Below are 24,512 nucleotides of genomic sequence, written 5' to 3' on the forward strand. Positions count from 1 at the left end.
GTTAAGATCGGTCATTATTTTACCTAGTCCCCATCAAATTACAGGTCGCAATTTTGGAGATAATTCAATGAAATTTGGCACATGATATTCTCTTGTACTGGAGATGAAGCCTATTGAAAATAGTACAAGATACATTTTTTCATATATGCTTATTAATAGACAAGTCCATTAAATGTTTAAAAAAAGTCAATAGATTATTTTTCAAAAATAAATATTACCATAATTTCAAACGTACAATTTCCATACCTGACCTTATGTATAACATTTACTCCTGCACTCATAAATAGCATTTGTTCTAATTAATTGATAACTCTGATAGATAATGTAATTTAAATACAAAATAATAATTACATAAAAGCAACTCTTAAGTACTGCATGATATTTAAACGATGATTACATTATATTTTTAGTCTTAAGGCAATATTATCACTTAATTGTCTTGGTCAAGCTATAAATTGAAATTCCCCTCATACACTCTCTACATTTTCACAATCCTTTACTATGGTCCTTTCATTGACTTTCTAAGTAAAAATGTTGCAACAATCGACACATTATGTTGAATTTTATGGGGGGTGGGGTGTAAAAATTATAGCTTTTAGGTTATCGTTAACATTGTTGTTACAAATATAAATTTATGCTAATGGCTTTTTGGCAAAATTTGTACTCAACAATATATAACACATATATTTACATATAATCTTATATACATTTATATAAATTTATATAAACTGCATAAATATTTATATAGAAATGGTCATGTATTTGCCAGCTTTAAAATCGATTTTGCCAACCCTAATTGTATGCTGTGAAAAATGTATAAACATATTGAAATAAATTTAATTTATTTTTGTTTTTTCATTTACTATAGATTTTATCTGCAGTACTAAATGTTTACCAATTAAATTTGTAAAACTCTCAACAATTTGTTAAACAATAAAAATAACACTAATTTGCCAACAAGAGAATTATAAAATTTTTTCCTCCTTAAATGAGGTTTTTTTTTGTTTATTTGTAGCATATGTTATGGGGAGAGATGGAAATTTGGAGAAATATATTTTTAATAAAACAAATAGGTTTCTTTTACAAAAATGTATTATTAATTGATGATAAACGAGGTGAAGAAACCTAAGCATACAAGAACAATGCATACTTTAAAGTTTAAAATAAAAAATTTAAACAGCCTAAAATTCTGCTTTACATTTCAAAAAAATAAAGATTTTTATTATTCAGTAAAAGAAAAACTAATCTTCAGACTATTTACTATAGATATTGATATGAAATTGTTGACACCTTTTTAGTTTTTACCCATAATAATATTTTTTTGAGACTAAAAGTACTATTGCCTAGTATATGCACTAGCGTTTTGTCTTGTCTGTAGGCTATATTATTAACTAGTCTATGGACTATACTATTGATTAGTAAATGAACTAGCCTAATATCTGTTCTATGGATTTGTCTGTGTAATAACCTATTGACTATTCCATGTAGTTGATATACTGTGGACTTGTCTATTGTTTAATCTATGGACGAGTCCATTATCTGTTCTATGGACTAGTCTATTATCTAGTCTATAGTCTATTGATTAGTTTATGTACTAGCCTACAGTTAAGTCTCTACTATAGACTACCATATAGTCTTGTTTGTAAACTAGTCTATTGTCTAGTCTAAAGAATACACTTTTGGACCAGTTTTTGGACTAGCCTATTGACAGGCCTATGACTAGTCTATTTTATAGTCTTTGGAATATATTTTGTTTAGTATATGGACTAGGCTATTGTTTAGTCTTTAGACTAGTCTATTGTTTAGTCAATGAACTAGTCAATTCTTTAGTCATAGGACTAGCCTATTGATTAGTTTTTTTAAACTAGTCTATGGACTAGACTGTTATCTTGTCTCTTGACTAGTCAATTGTCCAGCCTATGGAATATCTTATCGCTTATTCTGAGCACTAACTTATTGATTAGTATATGGGCTAGCCTACTATCTATGTATTAGTGTTTAGTCATTGAACTAGCCTATTGATTAGTTTATATACTATCCTACTGGCTATGTACTAGGCTATTGTCTAGACTGTGGATTTGCTGGTCTCTGAACTAGCCTTTGGAATAGCCCTTTTGCTAGTCTATGAACTTGACTAGTCTGTGCAGTAGGCAGTTGTCTATTCTATGGACCAGTCTAGAGTCTAGACTCATGGCGTACAAACTAGCTGGTCAGTTGGTTGAAGTTCCTTCGGAATCCACGTAGTAAATGTAATTTAAACCCAATTTGCGCGGAAGAGGGTGCTTGGTTAAAAGACTGATACGTGGTGAAATAAAGTTTTCAAAATACATTTCTGTTATCGTTCCTAGATGCTGGAGCGGTACGAATTACAGAGTATGACTGGGGATTAGTCAAATATTGGATTTGAGCTAATAATGCAAAGATTCTGGTGTTTTCCGATGTTCTCTGATATCTACTCAGATTCTATAGAGAGAATAGAGTATCTAACGGATTTGGCTGATGGAGTTGGTGTGACTATGGTCTAGCAAGAAGTAACGGATGGACGTGGTGCAAGTTCGTCATTGCCCTTTCTTTAATTTATTTAGCGATTTTCCTACATGGTTGAGTGTATGTTCAACTTATCACAGTGGGTCTTTGTAGCCACTGAAATAAAGTCTTGTCAATTAATATGATCCGTGTTTCGGATTACCATTTACGTTCAACAGTAGTGTGATTGGGCAACATTATGTCGGGGTAGATTTAGCTTGCTTATGACACATGTCTTTCGCCAATGAGGCTACTATTGCAAGGGGATTAGATAATTCGAGTACTTGAGAAAAGTGCCTGTACATGGACCGGACCATACAGCGACAATGAGTTGTTAAAATATCATTGTGAGATTGGTCTACACGCCAGGTACTCACGTAAAGCACTTCGACTTCAGTCTCTTGACTTGTATAGTTTAGTAGTTTATTGACAATCTTCTACAAATTTATAAGTAATTACTTGATAATTTATTGTACCTACCAAAATCAGCTGATACGTGAAATCTGCATTATTTAGAAGCAGTTTTATAATGACTGACAAATAACTATTTATGTAAATACTTACTTTTCAGTCTTGTGTTTAGTCTAATTAAGCATTTTTGTGTTTTTATTATAAAATAAGATTATTTTTAGCAAATAACGTGTTGCCAAAAAGTATTTTCAGAGATAAATTTAGTAGAGTCTACAAAATATACTTCTAAAATTAAAATACTGAATTTGTATGCTTAACTAGTTTCCTACTAGAAACTTGTAAAAGTAACAAAAGAAATTTCAATAATTTTTTATTTTCCCTAAGAAAGTGTTTTAATTTCGATTATAACAAACGTATTGCAAAAAAAAACTTACAATATAACTCTCATAATGTAATTTAAAACCACCCCTCATATAATTTAATTTTAATTTTTTTTATAAATTGTATTAATCAATGTCTTGGGAAAAATCCAGCAAAGTCATCAGAAAATATATATAGATATTTCAATGGAATTACACACAAACTTTAACTGCTTAACCACATTTATAACAAAAAAAAATAATAAGAAAGAAATAAGATAAAACTCAATTTTCCAAAGAAATTCTAAGAAAAATTAAACGCATAGAAAATCTTTCTAAAGAAGAACAAAACTAAATCTTTAGATTTTTTTCTTTTTGCTGCATTGTCTTCGTTCGCATCATCATCGAGTTGAAGATACACCCCCACGTATTCCCATAAAGTGGATAAAATAGAAGACGCAAGAAAAATAAATTATTAGAAAAATAATTTTAAAATAAATAACCACCAAGCTATTTTCATTCACATTCGCTCACTCTAACACTCACTCACTCCTTTCAGATAATTTCTAAAGATTGCAGAATAATATCCATGAAGTGGTGTTATAAGTCAGTAATTTAATTTATATATTAAGTTGTTGTATTTTAAGTTTTAAAAGTTTTGTTAAAGATAAATTTTATGTTATTCAAGAAGATGAAGATGAGCAGAGTATAATGTAAGGAATTTAGAAAAACTATAACACCATTAACAACAGGATAATTAATATAATGAGTTGAATATTAAAGAAATTAAACAAATAATATTTCTAAATTTTATTTTATTTATTTAAAAATTTTGTCAGTTTTCTTAACATAATTTAATGTCCCCTACTAAGTATTAAGGGTTGTATTTTTATACTCACCACCAAAAAAGATGGGCCCTTATTGAATTCTAAGACGATATAACCATGTCTGTTCGTCTGTCCGTCTGTCCGTCCGTCCGTCTGTACGTCCGTCCGTCTGTTGAAAGCATGATAGATTCCGAACGGAAAGAGCTAGAAGGTTGAAATTTTTTCACAAATATTCCTTATATGTAAGGTTTGTTTGGTATTGAAAATGGGCAATATCAGTTCACGTTTTCGTATAGCCCCTATACAAGGGGCCTCAAGCCAAAACTGTTTTAAAAATGCGTGTATAAATTCGACAAAAATAATTTTTATATGAGCCAAATTATCTGTACTATATATTTTATGAGCATCGATCCATAATTGACCACTGCCCTCATATAAGATACCCTAGAAAAATTACTTTAATGACTATTGCCTAAAAATACAAGTTTAGCGCTGAAATTTAATAAAAGTTTAAAGCATCCACTTACTGCATACAGTTTGATGTTGGTTATATACCCAGTAAAAACTTTCATTGCCTTTTTAATGCTAAAATTTACTTACACAATAGTCATTATTTTAACACGGTGATGTCATTGGAGGCAAGTACTTACTACAAACGATTACAAGTAATTAGAAAAAGTTGTCATTGTAAATCGCATGAAAAAACGTATGCAGCTTCTATATCTTTACTGGCAAAATAACTAATAAATTAGAAAGTATTTATATAACACATTATTAGTAAGACCTTATTAGACTACTTCTATGTAATCCTGGCGATATCTTGTATTCATTGAAAGGTATGTTGTTAGGTAAGTAATTACAATTGAAAGCTATTACCCAGTTATTGCTGGGTAATATTCAGCATAGTCGACTATAACACTCTTATTTGTTTTTTTGTGATTTATGTTAAACAATTTGGCTGCTTGTCAAATTGTTTTAAAAAAAATGTGTTAAACAAATAAAAAATTATGTATATTCTAAGGATTTGCATTGCAATTTTCGAATTCTTTTTATATTTTTGGCAATGTTATGTAATTTGGTTTAGTTTAACATGCGACATTAGTCATTGTTCTATTTAAATTTATGGTAAAATTGTTAAGTAGTCTTAAGGGAATTATTTTAAAAAACATATTTAGAAACTGAAAACTTTTTTGCAAGAACTATAAAGCAAGTAATTTTTGGCAACAAACTTTTAATGAGTTCACTTGCAAGAAACTAACACATTTAAAGTACAAACGAAGTAATATATAAGTACGAAGTAGAAGTAATATTTATTATCAACATTACTTGTAAGTTGTTTAGTAATGACTTCAGTATCGAGTGCATAGATACCTTGAATAATTTTTATTAAAAACTAAAGCAAAAAATACGCATATATAGATAACAGAAGGTATTTTGTTAGTAGATAGCTTTGAGGAATACCAATGAGAAGGTGGTGGGTTCGATTCCCACCGTTACGTACATATTAGGAGTTATAACGTAAACAAGGTATTAGATTGGTTTGTAGTCAATTTTGAAGCCTACAAAAGCTTTGGTCGTGGGTTCGATTCCCAGTAACTAACTAAAACGAACCCAACAAAAACTTACTTAGTAGATACCACGGTCGCTTACATGAATAACTGCTTTGACGGCATTATTTCACGTTGGTCTTCTTCATTTACTGGATAGACTTGACAACGGTTTACCACGCGCCCCTGAATCCTATGAAGAAGTCACAGCTGTGCCGGTCCATGTACAAGCACTTGGCTGCAGTCCTCGAGCTATCTAATCTTTCATTGTAGCCATTTTGTGGAATAACAGGCAGTAGAAGATCACTCCGAATGCATCCAGGGTAAGGCCTAGGATACATTTGATCATCACCAGTTTAGAGTCCCGGTAGACTAGAGGTATTAGTAGCATCTCTTTTTTCTGGTATATTGCAATAAAACCAAAATGCTGATTTCAACAAGGTAAAATGCCACCGGGGGAATGCTCGCTTACTATTCATTACTTAAATAAGTACTTACAAAGAAGTTAAAAAGGTGTTTTGTTTTAAAATAAAAAAATCTAAGGTTCTTTTTCGCTGTTTTACTAGTGCAGACGATAGGTACTAATCACTGAAAAGTAAGTGGTTAAGTAAGTACAAGCCATTTGTGCTTTTACGCTTACAAGTTATTAGAAACACATTCAATGTTAATCGTATACAAATAACATATACAGCGTATTAGCGGAGAAGATAACTAATGCATTTAAAAGTATTCATATAACACCTTCTGAGAATCCTGTTATTACACTACTTCTATGTAATCAGCACTATAAGTAGTAGCTATAGAAAATTTAAGATTTTGCTGGGAAAAATTAAACGTCTATTACTGAGCAATATCTTGATGATATAACAATCACATACTATCTGTGAATATGAAAAACATTTGTTGACATTTTTTGACCTTCAAGTAATTTTCTAAAGAGGAGTTTGTATGGGAGCTAGGGTCAAATGAGGCCCTAGCAGTGCCAGCAGGGTGTTACAAACATAAGCACAAATGCATAATACCATCCCCACCATTATATTGGTGTAGGGTATAAAAACCTATACGCATTTTTTACTTTGTATAAATTTACGTTTTCCTCTTTGGTTTTTTCATAATTGGAATTTGTATGCTTTGATTATTTCCTAATGGAAATGTACATTTTCTTTCTTTTAATCTTCTTGTTAAATCTTATACAAATTAATGCCTTATTAGCCTCATTATCTTTTAATATCTTAAGTTAAATATCTAATCCAAACAAATATTCTCACTTTTAACAAAATTTTCTTTTTTCGCAAATTCTCATAAAATATTCAAAAATTTTTTTCTTTAAAACAAAACAAGAACAACTTTTGTTATTTTTATTTAAAACATTTTCTTTATCTTTTCTTGTGCAACTAAATAAATTTCCTTTCATTTCTTATTACATCTTCAATTTTTTATTTTGTTGTTCGCGTCAATCAAAATATTTCTTCTTGGTTGAAAGACACAAATTAAATTCTAACAGTCAGTCATCACTCTGTAGTAGAAGGACTCTGATTGTAAATAAAGAAAAACAAACACCCACCCACACAGTTTTCACTTATACTCTTTCATTTCCTAAGGCAACAAACACCCACATTCTAAAAAATATATATCCGGCAGTTTTGAGGACAACAATTGAAAAGTTTTTTAACACACTTTTATTTTAAAACCTTGAAAAAATTTAAGTAAGTTTTACTACTGTTTAGCATCTTTTTGAAAATTTCCCTAGTAGGAGCCAAGATCAACAGGGTGTAAATTTGTTTTTTATATGAAAATATATACGAATTTGTTTACATTTTCTTAACCGAATTTGACAACCATTTCCGGTCTATCGTTAGTTTCATTTTAAATTTAATTAGCGTTAGTGGTACCTTTTTATGTTCACAAGTGCTAAAAACTTCTCACTCCTTTTGAAGTAAAACAAAACTGTTGTTAGCCCCCCACCTTCCCAATTTTATTAAATTTTGGTAGCCATTATAAAACAATTAGTTAATTGTGTCAACTTGTTTTCTATTGTCAGCCATTTTAGCAACACCTTTAGGGATTAATTGTCGTCGTAGTTGTTGTAACTGTACCAAAACATACAATTTTATTACTGGAATCATGTTAAACTGTTATATTTTTATATTATATGTATTTGTTGTATTTTTCGAAAAAAAATACATTTGCTGCAAATAATAAAAATGCCCTTTAATTGATATTGTTGTGATTTCCGGTAACATGGCGTGTAAGCATTTCAGTTTTTTCTTCTTTAATTTGATTATATGTTTTTCAAATTGCTTAATTAAGTAGCTACATAAAATATTTGCTAATTAAAATATTCCCTTAATGGTTGTTGTTTGTTTAAATTAAAGAGGAAAGTGAATGTTTTTGTATTAATTGGAATAATATCAAGCTGTCCTTGTCCTTGAATTTATTCTTATATTACCCTATACAACTAGACTATAGACTAGACTATAGACTAGACTATAGACTACACTATAGACTAGGCTATAGACTAGACTATAGACTAGACTATAGACTAGACTATAGACTAGACTATAGACTAGACTATAGACTAGACTATAGACTAGACTATAGACTAGACTATAGACTAGACTATAGACTAGACTATAGACTAGACTAGAGACTAGAGTAGAGAATAGACTAGAGACTAGACTATAGACTAGACTATAGACTAAACTATAGAGTAGACTATAGACTAGACTATAGACTAGAATATAGGCTAGACTATAGACTAGGCTGTAGACTACACTATAAACTAGACTACAGACTAATGTACTATATACATTCTAATCTGTGGACTATTATATAAACAAATTTATGAACTATTCTATGGACTAAAGACTCTTCCATAGACTATTTTAGACTTTACTCTTACTCTATTTTTAGTTATTTAAAAATATATTAAATTTGTACATATCCCTATTTATTTTTGCTTCAATTTCTTTTAAGATGTCTACTCCTAGAACCATTTTCCGTGTCCTTTTAGTTGTGTTTCTCAGCTATTACTTTGACACGTTTCATTGTATAGGTATAACCTAAAAAGGAAACATTCATGAGGTTTTCCAGTTTCTTAAAATAGTTTTTTCTTTATTACATTTAAACAATGTTGGGGAGTTTACAGTGAGCCAATAGAGAATGCGTTAAAAAAAAACTATTTCTATATGTTTAAAATAAATTTTGTAATTTTGGACCAGTTACACGTTAGAAAGACAAGCGACCTTATGAAAGTTGTATACAAATTTCTGTCTTTTCATGCTTCCTTTTATTATTACTGAAATTTTCAGATAATCTAAGACATTTGGTCAGCTCTGGTAAACGATTAATAGTCTCACATGTTTCACTCTCCTATAATTTAATTGTCGGAAATTATGCAAAAAATTTGTTTTAAATATTTCTAATAAGTTTGATCGTTAATTACTTCAGCTGTTTTTTTCTTACGTTTGTGAATCTTAATTGTTTTCTTCGCAAGATACACTTCAAAGCTTCACAGTTATGTCAAAGTAATTTTGTATAAATTTCCCTCGTTTACCCCACTGTACCCATTACTACGAACAATAAATATTTGCGCATGTATTCTGGCAAGACATTTCATTTTATGTCGCAAAAGAAAAACTTAAAATTTATGATAATAGACGAAACTTAAGACATAAATAAAATAAAACCTAAAAAAAACAACTTGGAAAAGTTATTTAAAGAGAAAAACTGAACATTTTTAAACCCTTTGACATTAAAATAAGGATGAACTAATTAGCACAACTTTGTTTTTGGTTTTTAATGATAAAACTTTGTATAGATCAAGATTTTTATTTATAAAACCATTGGCTAAGAGACAAAAAGAGTTAAGTCTAATTTAGAGAAATCAAAGGGAAGGGAATATAAATATTGTATAATATAAATTCTTTATATTAACTATATTGATTTTATTACTTGATTAAACATTCCCTTGGCTATCTATGGACTTAGCATATTTTACACTCTAAGCTAAAACTCATATTTTTATTAACTAACAAGTACTGTTTACATTTTCAATTTTCGGCGAATTTATTTTACCCAAAAAAATTTTTTTTGATTTAATTAAAATTCCTAGAATTAAATGTTTGTTCTATTGTTTGAAATTGTTTTCATAGAAAACAAACAATTTCAGCTTAAAACTTTCTCCATTTTGACTAATTACTGCCAAGTGTTTTGGGGGAATAAACTTTTCATGTTGCAGCAAATTTTTAGAAAATACACAATATTATTTTATTTTTTTATTTATCAACTTTACATCTACTAGAAGTTAGCTAAATAAAAAAATTCTCAAAGCATTTAAATAAACAAAAAAAAATAAAATAAAAATATATTTATATTTTTTAGCTTAATCCTAGTATTTTTTTATTCTAAAGAAAGTAAACAGTTATTTACTCATTTGTAGATGTATGTATGTTTTTACTAGCAGTAAGTAAATTTTTTGAAGTACTTTCTTTACTTTATTTTAATTTTTTATTTACATTGTCATTTAGTTTTGTAGAAAATTTTGAGAAAACTTTGTTTTTTTTATGTAAATGAAAATGACATTTGTTAGGGCTGGGGCAATGTGTGAGGGTTGATGTTTATACTAGAGCTAAGATTGTATTAGTTTTTAGATTTTTATTTTGAAGGACGTTTTCATAGTGTATAGTCTCAACTAATCTAAATTTTGACGTTTAGTTGAAGAGTTAATTTTCTTTTGTAAGGAAAAAATTAGAATTAAAAAAAAATGTACTAGTTCATTGACTAGTCTGTGGACTATAGACTCATAGACTAGTCAATAAATAATTGATCAATCTATGAACTAGTTCCAAGACGATCTATAGGCTATTTTATGCACTATGCTATAGACTAGTCTATGTACTATTCTATACGCTAGTCTATGGAATATTTTATACACTAGTTTATGGATTTATTTTATACACAAGTTTTATAGACTATTCTATAGACTGGTCTTTGGACTATTCAATAGACTGGTCTTTGGACTATTCAATAGATTAGTCTATTGACTACTCTATAGATTAGTCTATTAACTATTCTATAGACTAGTCTATATATATTCTACAGACTAGTCTGTGGATTATTCTATAGTCCATAGAATAGATTAGTCTATTGACTATTCTATAGATTATCCCATAACCTATTCTATAGACTAGTTTGTAGACAATTCTTTAGACTAGTCTATGGACTATTCAATAGACTTGTACATGGACTATTATATAGTCTAGTCTATGGACTATTCTATAGTCTAGTCTATGGACTATTCTATTGTCTAGTCTATGAACTATTGTATATACTAGTCTATGGACTATTCTATAGACTCTGGGCCAGTCTATTGACTATTTTATAGATTAGTCAATATACTATTTTATAGTTTTGTCTTTAGACTATTCTGTAGAGTATTATAGACTAGTCTGTAGACTAAACTCTAGCCTATAAATTGTTCTAGTCTTTAGACCAACTCGACCAACTTATTACTTTCAATTAATTCATTTAAATGGCCAAAAATATATTTCTATATTTACTATTGCTCATTGATATTGCAGATAAAACAAATAAAACATTCAAAATAAATTTTTAACAAAATTATTTGACTGTTTCTAAAACCAAAAAAAAAACTTTTCTAACAACTTCTCACAGTTTGTAAAGACAAGCAAGAACAAAATAAGTTGGAAACAAAGAAAAAAAATCATATCTAAATGTAAAACTGTGCTTTTCTTTTATTTTAAAGTATTTTAAATATTTGTTTTTCAAGATAACACTAAATAATTCTTAGGATGCTTCCAATAGAAATTACAATAATATTAAATGAACAGAAAAATTTTAAGAATCAGCAAATGATTTTGTTTTTTCTTCGAAAAATTTTATGGCAAAAGTGGAAGTACTAAATGCCTGTCGCTGGGTGAGTTGTTGTGGTTTGAAAATATCTGATGGTCGTTTGAAATATAAATATATATCGGTACTTGACGTATTTTTACATAATGGCTAAATACGAGGCTAATACGAGGGTAGTCAATACTATAGACTGTTCTAGGGTCAAGACTATAAACTGTTCTATAGTCAATACTTTACACTGTTCTATAGTCAAGACTATAGACTGTTCTATAGTCAAAACTATAAGCTGTTATGAAGTCAAGACTATAGGCTATTATGTAGTCGAGACTATAGACTGGTTTTTAGAATGTTTCATAGTCTAAATACATAACATTTTACAATCAGGACTATAGACTGTTCTATGGAGCCTGAATTTCCTACTTTTTTAATTACACTCGTTTGTGTGCCTTAGATGTGTGTGTGTTAATTTTAACAACAAAGTTTACTTTAATAGGAAATGGAAATTATATTTAGGGTCAACAACAAATGAAAAACTTTTTAATATAAATGTACTTATATTACTAATACACCTACAAAACATATACACAGCCTAACACACATATATACATATTTATATGTATACTAACACATAAAAACAAATTCTCACATATTTATGGAACTTTTTCCGAATGTACCTCTAGTATTTTTATTTAAGTATTACTGGCACTAGCAAGAAAAGAGCATAACCCCAGAAATATCTAATGAAATGCGTTTATTAAGCATGAAATTACAAAAAAAAGTTTTTCTTTATTTTATTTCCAAAACGGAAAACAAAGTGAACAATACTAAGTAATAGAGAGAACGTTACGAGTGGCGTTATTTACTGCCAAAAACATAAACATACGGATCTGAGAAAAAAAACTAGAGGGGAAACTCAAAAGGTCACTGATACAGCAACGGAAGTGGAAAGCGTGATTAAGTTTGGAAAGTTTAACAAAAACAAATTAAAGTATTAAATTCTTATTTGTTTGTGTTTTTTAAGGTTTTTGATGCAACAAATTAATAAACATTAGAATTAGTGTTATAAGATTATAAAAATAGATTTTATTAGCTTTAGGGAATTGAATATATTTATATAAATGGGAGAAACGTCAGCATTTTCTCTTATATAATTTAAGCTTGAAATATTCAAAAATTAATAAACTCTTAATAATGTGGTTGTTAAGCTTTTAAAACAATTTATGAACTTTATGTAAAATAATTAGCTGGACAATTTATATGGAATTTAAAAACAAACAGACTATAGTCTGTTATATAGACCAGGCTATAGACTGTTCTATAGTCGAGACTATATACTGTTCTATAGCCCAGACTATTTACTGTTTTATAGTCCAGACTATAGACTGTTTTATAGTCCAGACTATAGACTGTTTTATAGTCCAGACTATAGACTGTTTTATAGTCCAGACTATAGATGGTTTTATAGTCCTGACTGTTCTAAATCCAGACTATAGACTGTTCTATAGTCCTGACTATAGACTGTTCTATAGTCCAGACTGTAGACTGTTCTATAGTCCAGACTATAGACTGTTCTATAGTCCAGACTATAGACTGTTCTATAGTCCAGACTATAGACTGTTTTATAGTCCAGACTATAGACTGTTCTATAGTCCAGACTATAGACTGTTCTATAGTTCAGACTATAGACTGTTCTATAGTCCAGACTATAGACTGTTTTATAGTCCAGACTATAGACTGTTCTATTGTCCAGACTATAGAGTGTTCTATAGTCCAGACTATAGACTGTTCTTTAGTCCAGACTATAGACTGTTCTATAGTCCAGACTATAGACTGTTCTATAGTCCAGACTATAGACTTTTCTATAGTCCAGACTATAGACTGTTCTATAGTACAGACTATAGACTGTTCTATAGTCCAGACTATAGACTGTTCTATAGTCCAGACTATAGTACATTTTATAGTCCAGACTATGAGTTATTCCATAGTACAGACTGTTTACTTTTATTACTTTTGTTATAAATTCATTCGTAACTGTATACTGTTTTCTCCTTTTCTTTACTTTTTATTTTAATATTTTTTTTGTTTTCCTTTCTTTTTTATATAAAGTAAAATATTTCCTTGAACAAATCATTAAATAAGTCTTAAGCATTAAGAATTTTTTATATTCCCATAAATCAATGAGGTAATAATAAAGCTTTTTAAAAATCCTATAAATTATGATTGGCAAATAGCAGTTAATTAATGTGTCAAGTTAATAAAAAAAATAACAGAACTTCCGTTTTGTTTTTATGTTTTGCTTAAAAATTAATGAAACGTTAAAATTACGCTGTTATTTATTGTTAAATATAAAATATCGATTGATGTCGAGGACAGAAATATAAAAATGGAAAATATTTAATATTTAAAAGCAAATGTTGAAAAATCATATTGCTGACAACTTTAGGGTATAACATCATCCCTTTAAATACGTTAAATATTTGCTCTATATTATTTTATGTGTTTTAATAACTTTCTATATAATTTTAAAGTACAGCCATTTAATCTTAATAATATCTACTTGCTGCTAATCCTTGTTGGCGCCATTCCCGTTACTATTTTTCCGGAATACTGTGTTTATATTAAACAATTTTTTTTTATTTCAATTTTTATTATTCATACATCCTTTGTTAGTTGCTTTTCTTTCCTTTTTTCTTATATGTCTTCTTTAATATTATTGTTTATATAACCCATTGTTAGTTAAATCTCTGCTATTTTGTCTTTTTTTTAATATAATTGATACCTCCTATTATTTTCATTTAATATGTGTGTTCTAAACAACTAAATAGTTTTGTTTTTTTTTCAACTAACTACGTAAAACGTACTGCTATTCGTATTAAATTTTAGTTTAGTTTTCTAGTTTTTCTAAATCTCAGTACTTTTCATTATTATTTTTTACTAGAATTATTATATTATTATTATTATGGACTTTGTATAACATTTCTTACATTAACACCATATGCTGCAGCTTTGTTTGCTGTTTCTCCAACGTTCCATCATCATCAATATCATTTAATAACAACAGTCAGTGGTTGTCCTTACAGGACTTCTATGTTTTTCTCATTGCCATTCTTTAGTAGCAGCAGCATAAAAAACTTTTAGAATGGGTTCCTAAGTCATCTGAGAATTGTGTGACGCATATTAAGTTATTGTGGGTGTTATGAATAAACTCATACTTCTCATACTTTTTTGAAGTATATTTTTTTTTAGTTATACATATTTTAAGATAATTCAGTTTATATAGCAAATAATAATAAAAAATATATGTAAAGCTTTAAAAGACATTTATTTTAACCTCAATTATAATGGGAGATAAAACGTAACAATGGCATATATATTTATTTACGTATAATATATAGATTTTTTTCAGATAAGATCCATTTTGTTAAAAATTTTTAACTTGAATAATTGCTTGCAAATGACGACAATTTAGAGAAAATTTTTAAAATTTTTTTAGAGAATTTTTGAAAAATTTTCTTTTTATAGAAATGTTTTGGATACATTTTCCTTTTTTAAAGAAATTTTTTAAATTAGAAAAGTTTTTGATAAATTTTCCTTTTATGGAAAAGATTTTGATAAATTTTCTTTTTACAGTAAAATTTCGTTAAAAAATTATTTTAATAATAATGTTTTTGATAAATTTTCATTTTATAGAAAAGTTTTCATAAATTTTCTTTCAAATACTTTTTGATAAATTTGCCTTTTTAAAATTTTTGATAAATTTTCTTCCTTAAAAAAATATTTCATAAATTTTCATTTTTTTTTTAATTTTTAATAAATTTTCTTTCTATAAAAAAGATTTTGATACTTTTTCGTTTTATATAATATTTTTGATAAATTTTCGTTTTTTAGAAGATTGCTATTGATAAATTTTCTTTTTATAAAAAAGTCTTTAATAAATTTTCTTTTAAAAAAATTTTTGATAAATTTTCTTTTTATAGAAAAAATATGTTCTTTTTATACAAACATTTTTGGTAAAATTTGCTTATTGAATTATATTTTTAAAGAACATTTTTGACAAATTTTCTTTTTATGGAAAAGATTTTACTTTTATAGGAAATTTGTTGTATATTTTCCTTTTACACTAAATTTTAGTTAAAAAATTATTTTAATAGATAATAATTTTTTCTTTTTAAAGAAAATTTTTGATTTCCTTGTATAGAAACGTTTTGCATACATCATCTTTTTATACCCTACACTGATGTTTGTAACATACAAAAATATTGGTCCAATACCCACCTTTAAGTATACCGATCGATTCAGAATCATTTTCTGAGTCTATTAAGACATGTCCGTCCGTCCGTCTGTCCGGCTGGCTGGCTGTCCATGTAAACCTTGTGCGCAAGGTACAGGCCGCAATTTTCAAGATAATTTGATGAAATTTGGACCAAGCATGTTTTTTGGTACAGGGACAAAGCCTATTGAAAATGGTTGAAATCGGTCCATTATTTCACCTAGCCCCCATACAACCGTACCTCCCGATTTGAACTTTTTATGCCATAATTACGTCAAATTATATTATCTCTGTAAAAATTGGCATAAATAAGTTTTACATAAGTATTTATGACACTGCAGATTTTCGTAAGGATCGGCCCTTATTTGACCCTAGCCCCCATACAAACCCCCCTTCAAAAAATGTCTTAAACGTCTAAAATTTACTTGTAACCATTTGTATCGTTATGAAACTCAACAAAACTAACTGTTATTTAAAAGTATATCCTTTTCACAAATTTACCAAGGATCGGCCCAATTTGACCTATATAAAGCCTCATTTAGAAATTTTAGTTTTTTTTTATCAATAAATTGCTTAAATATTTTGGAAAAATATTCAACATAAAAGTTTCTTTATAAAAAGTAAAAATTTTAAAAATATACTCATGGTGTAGGGTATTATATGGTCGGCCATGCCCGACTATACTTTCCTACTTGTTTATATATATTTTTTTTTTAAATTTTTTGTTACAAACGTTTTTGATAATTTTTTATGATTTTTTTTTTTTTTTTGAAAGATTTTTGAATAAATTTTATTTTATAAAAAAGTTCTAAATATATTTTTTTTATAGAAAATTTCTTTTGTAGATTTTCTTTTTACAGAAAATTTTAGTTACAATTTTTTTTAATAGAAAATGATTGATAATTTTTTCTTTTTATATAAATTAAAAAAAAAAATTAAGAAAAATTTTTGATAAAGTTTCTTTTGTAGAAAATTTTTAATTAATTATCTTTTTATAGAAAATTTTTTGACACATTTTTGTTAAAAAAATCTTTATAAATAAATTTTCTTTTCTAAATTTTAGAAAAATTTTCTTTTTAGAAAACTATTAAAAAATTTTCTGTTTTAGAAAATTATTATTTTAGAAATTTTGAAAAATTCTTTTAAAAGAAAATCTTTTTTGATAAAGTTTTTTTTTTAGAAAATTATCGATAAATTTCGTTTAAGTTTTCTTAAATTTTTTTAGAAAGTTTTTGGGAACATTTTCTTTGAAATTTTCTTTTAACAAAAAAATTTTGTTGAATTTTTCTTTTCATATAAATTTTTAATACAATTTTTTTCATGGATAATATTTCATAGAAAATCTTAGAAATTTTTCCTTTTATAGACATTTTTTCTTGTACAGAAAGGTTTCTTAATTTTTTACTTTTCATAGAAAATTTTCTTAATTTTTTTTTCAGAAATTTTGATTAAAATTTTCATTTAATAAAAAAATTCTATTAAAATTTTCTTTTCGTAGAAAAATTTTCTAAAATTTTTCTTTTTATCAAATATTTTCGTTTAAGTTTTATTTTTCTAAAAAAATTTCATAAATATTTTTTATAGAAAATATTCATTAAAATATCCTTTTTATAGAAAATGTTCAAAAAATTCTTTATGTAGAAGGTTTTTTATTCAAATTTATGTATTTTGTATTTTGAAAAGAGAATTTTATTCAAATTCTCTTTTCAAAAAAAAAGTTTTTTTAAATATTCTTCAAATATAAATTTTTCATAAAATTTTCCTTTTGAAAAAAAAAAATTCAAAAAATTTTCCTTTTATAAAGATTTTTTATTTTTTTTTTTTAATTTTCGTTAAATTTACCTTTTTTAGAGAATTTGTATTAAATTTTTCTTTAAATGAAAAGGATTAATAAATTTTATAGAAAAATTTCTTTTGAATGAAAATATTAATTAAAATATGTTCGTAAAAGCCTTCTTCCAATATCTACCGAACTAAAAAATCTTACTTTTGGCTTCTATGTAACGAATTAAAAGTGAAAATTACTTCATTTACAGCTTTTTATCCTTTAATCAAAATAAATGAAAAGAAAGTATGAAAGTAAAGGTCTTTAAATATGTATAAAAATAGCATAAAACTCCAAATGAAAGTTTACATATTAACTACATACTACTACATATAACATAGCGAAAGAATAAAATACATATTTATTGAAGTTTGTTTAACAAAATATAAAGTAAATAAGAACAACTTCTGGCGTCCTAATTGGCTGTTGATATAAGAAAAACAGAAAACAACTACAACCACAATAGCAACTAATGTGAAATTTTGTACAAATACAAAATGTATATATAGAATAAATTTAACACATATTATTATGTTGTGTTTCCTTGAAAATTGCTTACCAATACCACAACTCTTTCAAACTAACTTTAGCAGCTGTTCAAAAGAACTATAAAAAATTATAGTAGAAACAGCTAAATAATAGCTTTTAATGACTTAATGCGAAAAAATAAAAAAAAAATAAAAAAATAACATAATTATAGCCATATGTGCGAGGTAATATTAGGAAAAATACAGGTATGTTTTAGCAAAACTACATGCAGAGAAAAAGCATGTAACAATACTATGTTTACAGTAACAATATATTTTTTTTAAAAAACATTCTACTTAGATCTTAAGAATATTTCAGTTACTGTAAATTTAAGTTTGATTCTGTGAAACATAATTATTTTTACAACAACTAAATAGTGATAACAATGAAAAAAATCGATTCGTACCTAAGACACAGCTTAACTAACCAACTAACTAAGTAACTAACTAACCACCTAACTAACCACCTAACTAACTAACTAACTAACTAACTAACTAACTAACTAAGTAACTAACTAACTAACTAACTAACTAACTAACTAACTAACTAACTAACTAACTAAATAACTAACTAACTAACCAACTAATTAACTAACTAACTAACTAACTAACTAACTAACTAACTAACTAACTAAATAACTAACTAACTAACTAACTAACTAACTAACTAACTAACTAAGTAACTATCAATCAATCAATCAATCAATCAATCAATCAATCAATCAATCTATCTATATATCTTTATATCTTTATATCTATATATCTATATAAATATATACCTATATATCTATATAAATATATACCTATATATCTATATATCTATATATTTATATATCTATATATCTATATATCTATATCTATCTATATATCTATAAATATATATATATATATATAAATATATATATATATATATATATATATATATATATATATATATATATATATATATATATATATATATATATATATATATATATATATATATATATATATATATTTATATATATATATATAATATATATATATATATATATATATATATATATATATATTATATATATATATATATATATATATATATATATATATATTATATATATATATATATATATATATATATATATAGAGATAGATATAGATATATAGATATATAGATATAACGTTGTCAAGATTGCAACTAATCGTTTTCGAAATCTAAATTTTTCTCCGTTGTCTGACTGACTATTTTCTACCGTGTTTTTTCCTCTGTGTGCTGGTACAACAACAAATACAAATGATAACAATTTATCGACAAATAAGACCATATTATGATCAAATATTTCAACTATATTTAATCATAATAAGATATAAGATATTTGTGGTCTCCGGTAGGTTAGTGGTTAGTGTTCTAGTCTGGTAGACCGGAGGTGGTGGGTTCGATTCCCACCCGTGGCACTGGTTAAGGAGCGCACAACAGGCCCGATAGAGGCCTAGGTGTATTTCTTCGGATTTGATGTGTATACATCCTCCTTTCAAACTAACTAACTAACTAACTAAGATATTTTTAAGTTGTCGCAATAACCTGGTTTCCACAACCATGATTTTTCTCTGCGTATATGTGATTATGTATGTATATATAAGGACCTTAATGACAAGTTTAGGTGCATATGTAATAGAGTAATTTATTGTTGGAGGATAAAGTCAAGAACATTTAATGAAATTAATATTTAAGATTTGCAACAATAAAGTTATGTATGTTAAGATAAAATATGTAGGAAAATTTTCTAAATTCCGCAAAACTTTTTATTAAAGAACTTTTAACGAAAATTTAACAAACATTTATTTTCTTTTACAAATATTTCCTATTCAAAGCTCTTATTTAGAGTTTAAAATCCAATACATTGACGTAGATAACACATTCAAATGTGTTTATATAATCATGATAAATTTAAAGGTCTTTGTAAATTTTATAGAAATATGTTCATGTTTGCTTGTTTTTTTTTTTGCCATTTCGCAAATCTCTTGAAAATTTATGTTTTTATTTGGATTCGTTTTTCATACCTGGGTAATCATTCATTCTTGTTATCGAACATGTTGTCAACCATTGAACTAAATGTTTTTAGTTTGAAGTCTTTTAACATAGTCGATAGACAAGAGAGCAGCACAAACTAACCTTGTTGCCATATTGGATTGGATTTCATTTTATTTTTTTTTTGCTTGTTGACTGTTAAAATGGTTTCTTTTGCAAATATTTAAATATACAGGGTTGTAACTTAACTGCATTTAGGTTGTCTTTTTTTAAACAATATGTTTTGATTACATTTGTTTTATGGTGTTTACAGTAGTTTAAACGGAGTTTTTATTATTTATAAAAAGAGCATTTCTTAAATTTTACTGTAGAAAGAAAATTTGAAGAAAAATTTTTTAAAAAAAAGAAAATTTGAACAAAAATTTTCTTTAAAAAAGGATTTCAACGAGAAAGAAAGCTAGACAAACAATTTTTATAAAAAAAATACAAGAAAAATTTCGATAAAAATTTAAAGGAAAAATTAGTTTAAAAAAATTTTAAGAAACATTTTCCATAAATTTAACGAAAATTTTATATAAAAAGAAAATTTTAACTAAAATTTTAATAAAAATTCATAAAATTTTCTATTAAAAGAAAATTATAACAAAAATCTGAACTGAAATTTTCTAAAAAATAAAATTTTCTATAAAAATAAAATTTTTAAAGCATTTGCTTTTAATAATTAACAAAAATCGAAATGAATATTTTCTCAAGAAAAAAAAAAATCTATAAAAAGAAAATTTATTAAAAATTTTATTTTACAATTTTTAAAAAAAAAACAAAGTTTTATTGAAAAATTTCTAAAAGTTTAACGAAAATATTTAAGGAAAATTTTCTTAAAAGAAAAATTTTAAAGATTTTTTTTAAATTTAATTTTACCCAGAATTTGCTTTAAAAAAATCTTTAAAAAATTTACAAACATCGGAATGAACTTTCTTTTTTAAGAAAATTTAATTTTACAAAATTTGTAATAAATACAATTTTAACGAAAAATTTCCAAAAAAATAAAATTTTTATAAATTAAAATTTTAACGAAAATTTTCCAAAAATTGAACGTTAAACAAAAAGTTCAACAAAAATTTTCTAAAAATGAAAATTTCAATGGAAATTTTCTAAAAATTCAAATTTTAAGAAAATTTTCTAAAAATTTAACGTTAAACAAAAAAATTTTTAAAAAACAATTTTAACAAAAAATTTCTTAAAATAAATTTAAAAAATATTCTTAAAAGAAAAATTTTAAAACAAATTTTATTTTTAAATTTAATTTTAGCCAGAATTTTTTAAAAAAATTAACGAAAATTTTCTTTAATAGAATTTAATGAAATTTTGAACAAAACTTTCCTAAAAAAATAAAATTTTAAAGATTTTTTTTACAAAAATAAAGTTTTATATAAATTTTTTCTATTAAAAGAAAATTTTAACGAAAATTTTCTTCAAAAAAACATCTGAACAAAACTTTTGTAAAAAAAAGAAAATTTAAAACTTTTTTTATAAAAATAAAATTCAACAAAAATAAATAAATTACTTAAATTGAAATGTTTAAAAAGAAAACATTTATTTTTAATAAAAATTTTTTATAAAAAGAAAATCTTAACAAAAATTCTTTATAAAAAGAAATATTGAAAGAAAATGTCTTAAAAAAAAAAAAACATTTCAACGAACAATTTTCTATAAAAAGAAAATCTGAATTAAAATTTTCTTAAAAAACAAAGAACTTTTTCTATAAAAATAAAATTCATCAAAGGATTTCAATTTAAAGAGAACTAATCCAAATTCTCTTAAATGAAATTAAATTGTATTAAATATTAATTTTTGAAGAATTCATACCTTTAGTATCAGTACACATGTATTCCGACAAATACCTACTGTATGTATTGCCCTTTAACAATTACATAAATGTTTAGTTATAAAGTTTTATATAAACATTAGACCAGTCCTTCAAAATTTTATCTAGCTAATCTTCTATTTCAATATTACCATCAGATAAGAAGAAAATTTTTCCAAAATCGCCAACTTTTGACTTGAATGGATAAGTTTTATTAAAGAAAAACTTTAGAAAAATTTATTTTTTTTTCTAGACCCAGGTCTATTTTACACATTGTTTACATTAAATTTTACTTGTTTTTATTTTTGCAACAATTCGATAAACTAACTAAAATAACAACAATTTCTGCCTGTTTGCTGCCTTGTCTGTTTGTATTTTATTGGTTAAAATACTCGTATCCTAGTTTGGGTCAAGGTTGTTCGATTTTCTGTTTTATTCATATTAATTCTATGAGTCCACATACCAATACAAAAAAAAAACACACACACACTCTTCTAGTATATATGTATTATTAGGCCCACAGTCCATATGTCCATATGGGTATCCTTGTTTGGTGCAGATGTATGCAACAAAACCTATATCTAAGTGTTTATTTTATGTGTATCAATCAATAAAAATAAAACGTATTAAAAAAAATATCATCTTTTACATTAACCGCACTTTCAATGATGGAACAATGATGAGGCTGTTTGTTTTATCTGTTTTTCTTTTCATCCTGGTTATTGGTTAGTTTTTCTGTAGTTATGGCTTTAGTATCTTTGTTTATGGCCCTGGATTATTTGATAATGTTTATTTTTCTTTTTTTTTATATACATATCTTGTTGTTTATGTTGTTTTTCAATATGTTACTTGGTAATTCAATTTATGTTAAATTTTTTTTTTTTGTTTTTATTTATCTTTATATTTTAAGTTTTGATGTCTGTGGGAAAAATAACTGAAGTATTTTAGTTGAAGACATAAATTTGAATAGTTTTATGGCCAACAAAATAATTTTAAAAATAAAATAGAATATATCTTTACTTAAGTGATATGTATGTATTTATTCGATTTTTTTTATTTAATCAACGAAAACCAAACATAGCCTTAGGTCACGAACTTTAATTGGATATTGACACCAACGCGAAATGAACTCTCAAAAATAAATATAAATTAAATAGTAAAAAACGTCATTTGCATCCAAACATAGTCGATTTAATTTAAACCGTGAGATCAAGAGACAAATATGTTCAGTTCTAGTTCGGTTCTAGTTCAGTTCTAGTTCAGTTCTAGTTCAGTTCTAGTTCAGTTCTAGTTCAGTTCTAGTTCAGTTCTAGTTCAGTTCTAGTTCAGTTCTAGTTCAGTTCTAGTTCAGTTCTAGTTCAGTTCTAGTTCAGTTCTAGTTCAGTTCTAGTTCAGTTCTAGTTCAGTTCTAGTTCAGTTCTAGTTCAGTTCTAGTTCAGTTCTAGTTCAGTTCTAGTCCAGTTCCAGTTCAGTTCTTATTTTGTTTACATCAGTTCTAGTTTTATTATAGTTTAACTCTAGTTCAGTTCAAGTTTTATTCCAGTTCAATTATAGTTGTTATTTGGAAATATGGCTTTATATTTAAGGAAATATCATTCGATTTAATAAAGCTCATTTACAGGTTTTCTTATTATTTTTACATACTTGCATATTTAAATTTGTATATAAATATTTATTCCACAAAATATGCTAATGATTTTCTTTTCTCTTATTTCTTACAGGTAAATACACATTATTTTTATAAATTTTCTTAAAATATTCGTAAGTCTATAAAAAAATGTATGTGTAACTATAAAAAGGTAGTAGAATTTCTTCGTAAATTGCTAATATATGACAAGGATGTCATGTAAACTGTAACATTCAAAAAATTTAAAATTTAAATTCAACATTTTTTACATAAATTATTTAAAATATAATATCTTATAATTTGTTTAAGTTTTCGTTTTAGTTTTTCTTTTTTTAATTTAATTATTTTATTATTTTATTTTTTTTCATTATTTAGCTCATCCTCATTTGTAGATTCCCTTGTTAAAGAAACAACGTGAGTAATATATTTTTTTAGTTTTTATTTATTATTTTTTTTTATTTATAGTTATTTTAAAATTTATTTTATTTTTTTATATTTATACACAAAGATAAAACATGTTTGAACATACTTATTTGAAAGATTTTAGCAAACATATATTTCTATTCATATAAGACAGACGGACAAGTATCACAAGATCGACTTTGCATTTATAAATATTAGGACTTTTTAAGGATCGAATGATTACTTTATAAAAATAACAAATTAAAGAATAACAATAGAATTCACTTAGGTGAAGGTTTAAAAAAAATTTAAATATATAAAATCCTCCATTTTGTTAAATTAAATATTCAATTTAAATAGCTACATAAATATTTTGTTTTTAAACAAAAAAATTAGCAATTTAATATTATTCCAACAATTCTTTAAGTATTATATAAATAAATCTGTA

The 24,512-nt window shown here is 25.8% G+C and overlaps 1 protein-coding gene across 15 annotated transcripts in view; it reads left to right on the forward strand.

Moving 5' to 3' along the window:
* Nucleotides 1–24,512, forward strand: part of LOC111676946 (synapse-associated protein of 47 kDa) — a 100,156-nt gene that overhangs the window by 29,567 nt on the left and 46,077 nt on the right. For 11 of the 15 annotated variants that reach the window (XR_006940507.1, XM_046948362.1, XM_046948358.1 and 8 more), the window contains exon 3: nucleotides 24,038–24,076. The exons of the other annotated variants lie outside the window; for them this stretch is intronic. Coding sequence is in view for 10 of the 11 variants with exons in the window: in XM_046948362.1 (XP_046804318.1) it covers nucleotides 24,038–24,076 (39 nt within the window). In the remaining variant the exon portion in view is untranslated. The remainder of the gene's footprint in view (nucleotides 1–24,037; nucleotides 24,077–24,512) is intronic. 15 annotated transcript variants of the gene reach the window in all.

This window comes from Lucilia cuprina, chromosome 4 (assembly GCF_022045245.1).
Source record: "Lucilia cuprina isolate Lc7/37 chromosome 4, ASM2204524v1, whole genome shotgun sequence".
NCBI lineage: Eukaryota > Metazoa > Arthropoda > Insecta > Diptera > Calliphoridae > Lucilia > Lucilia cuprina.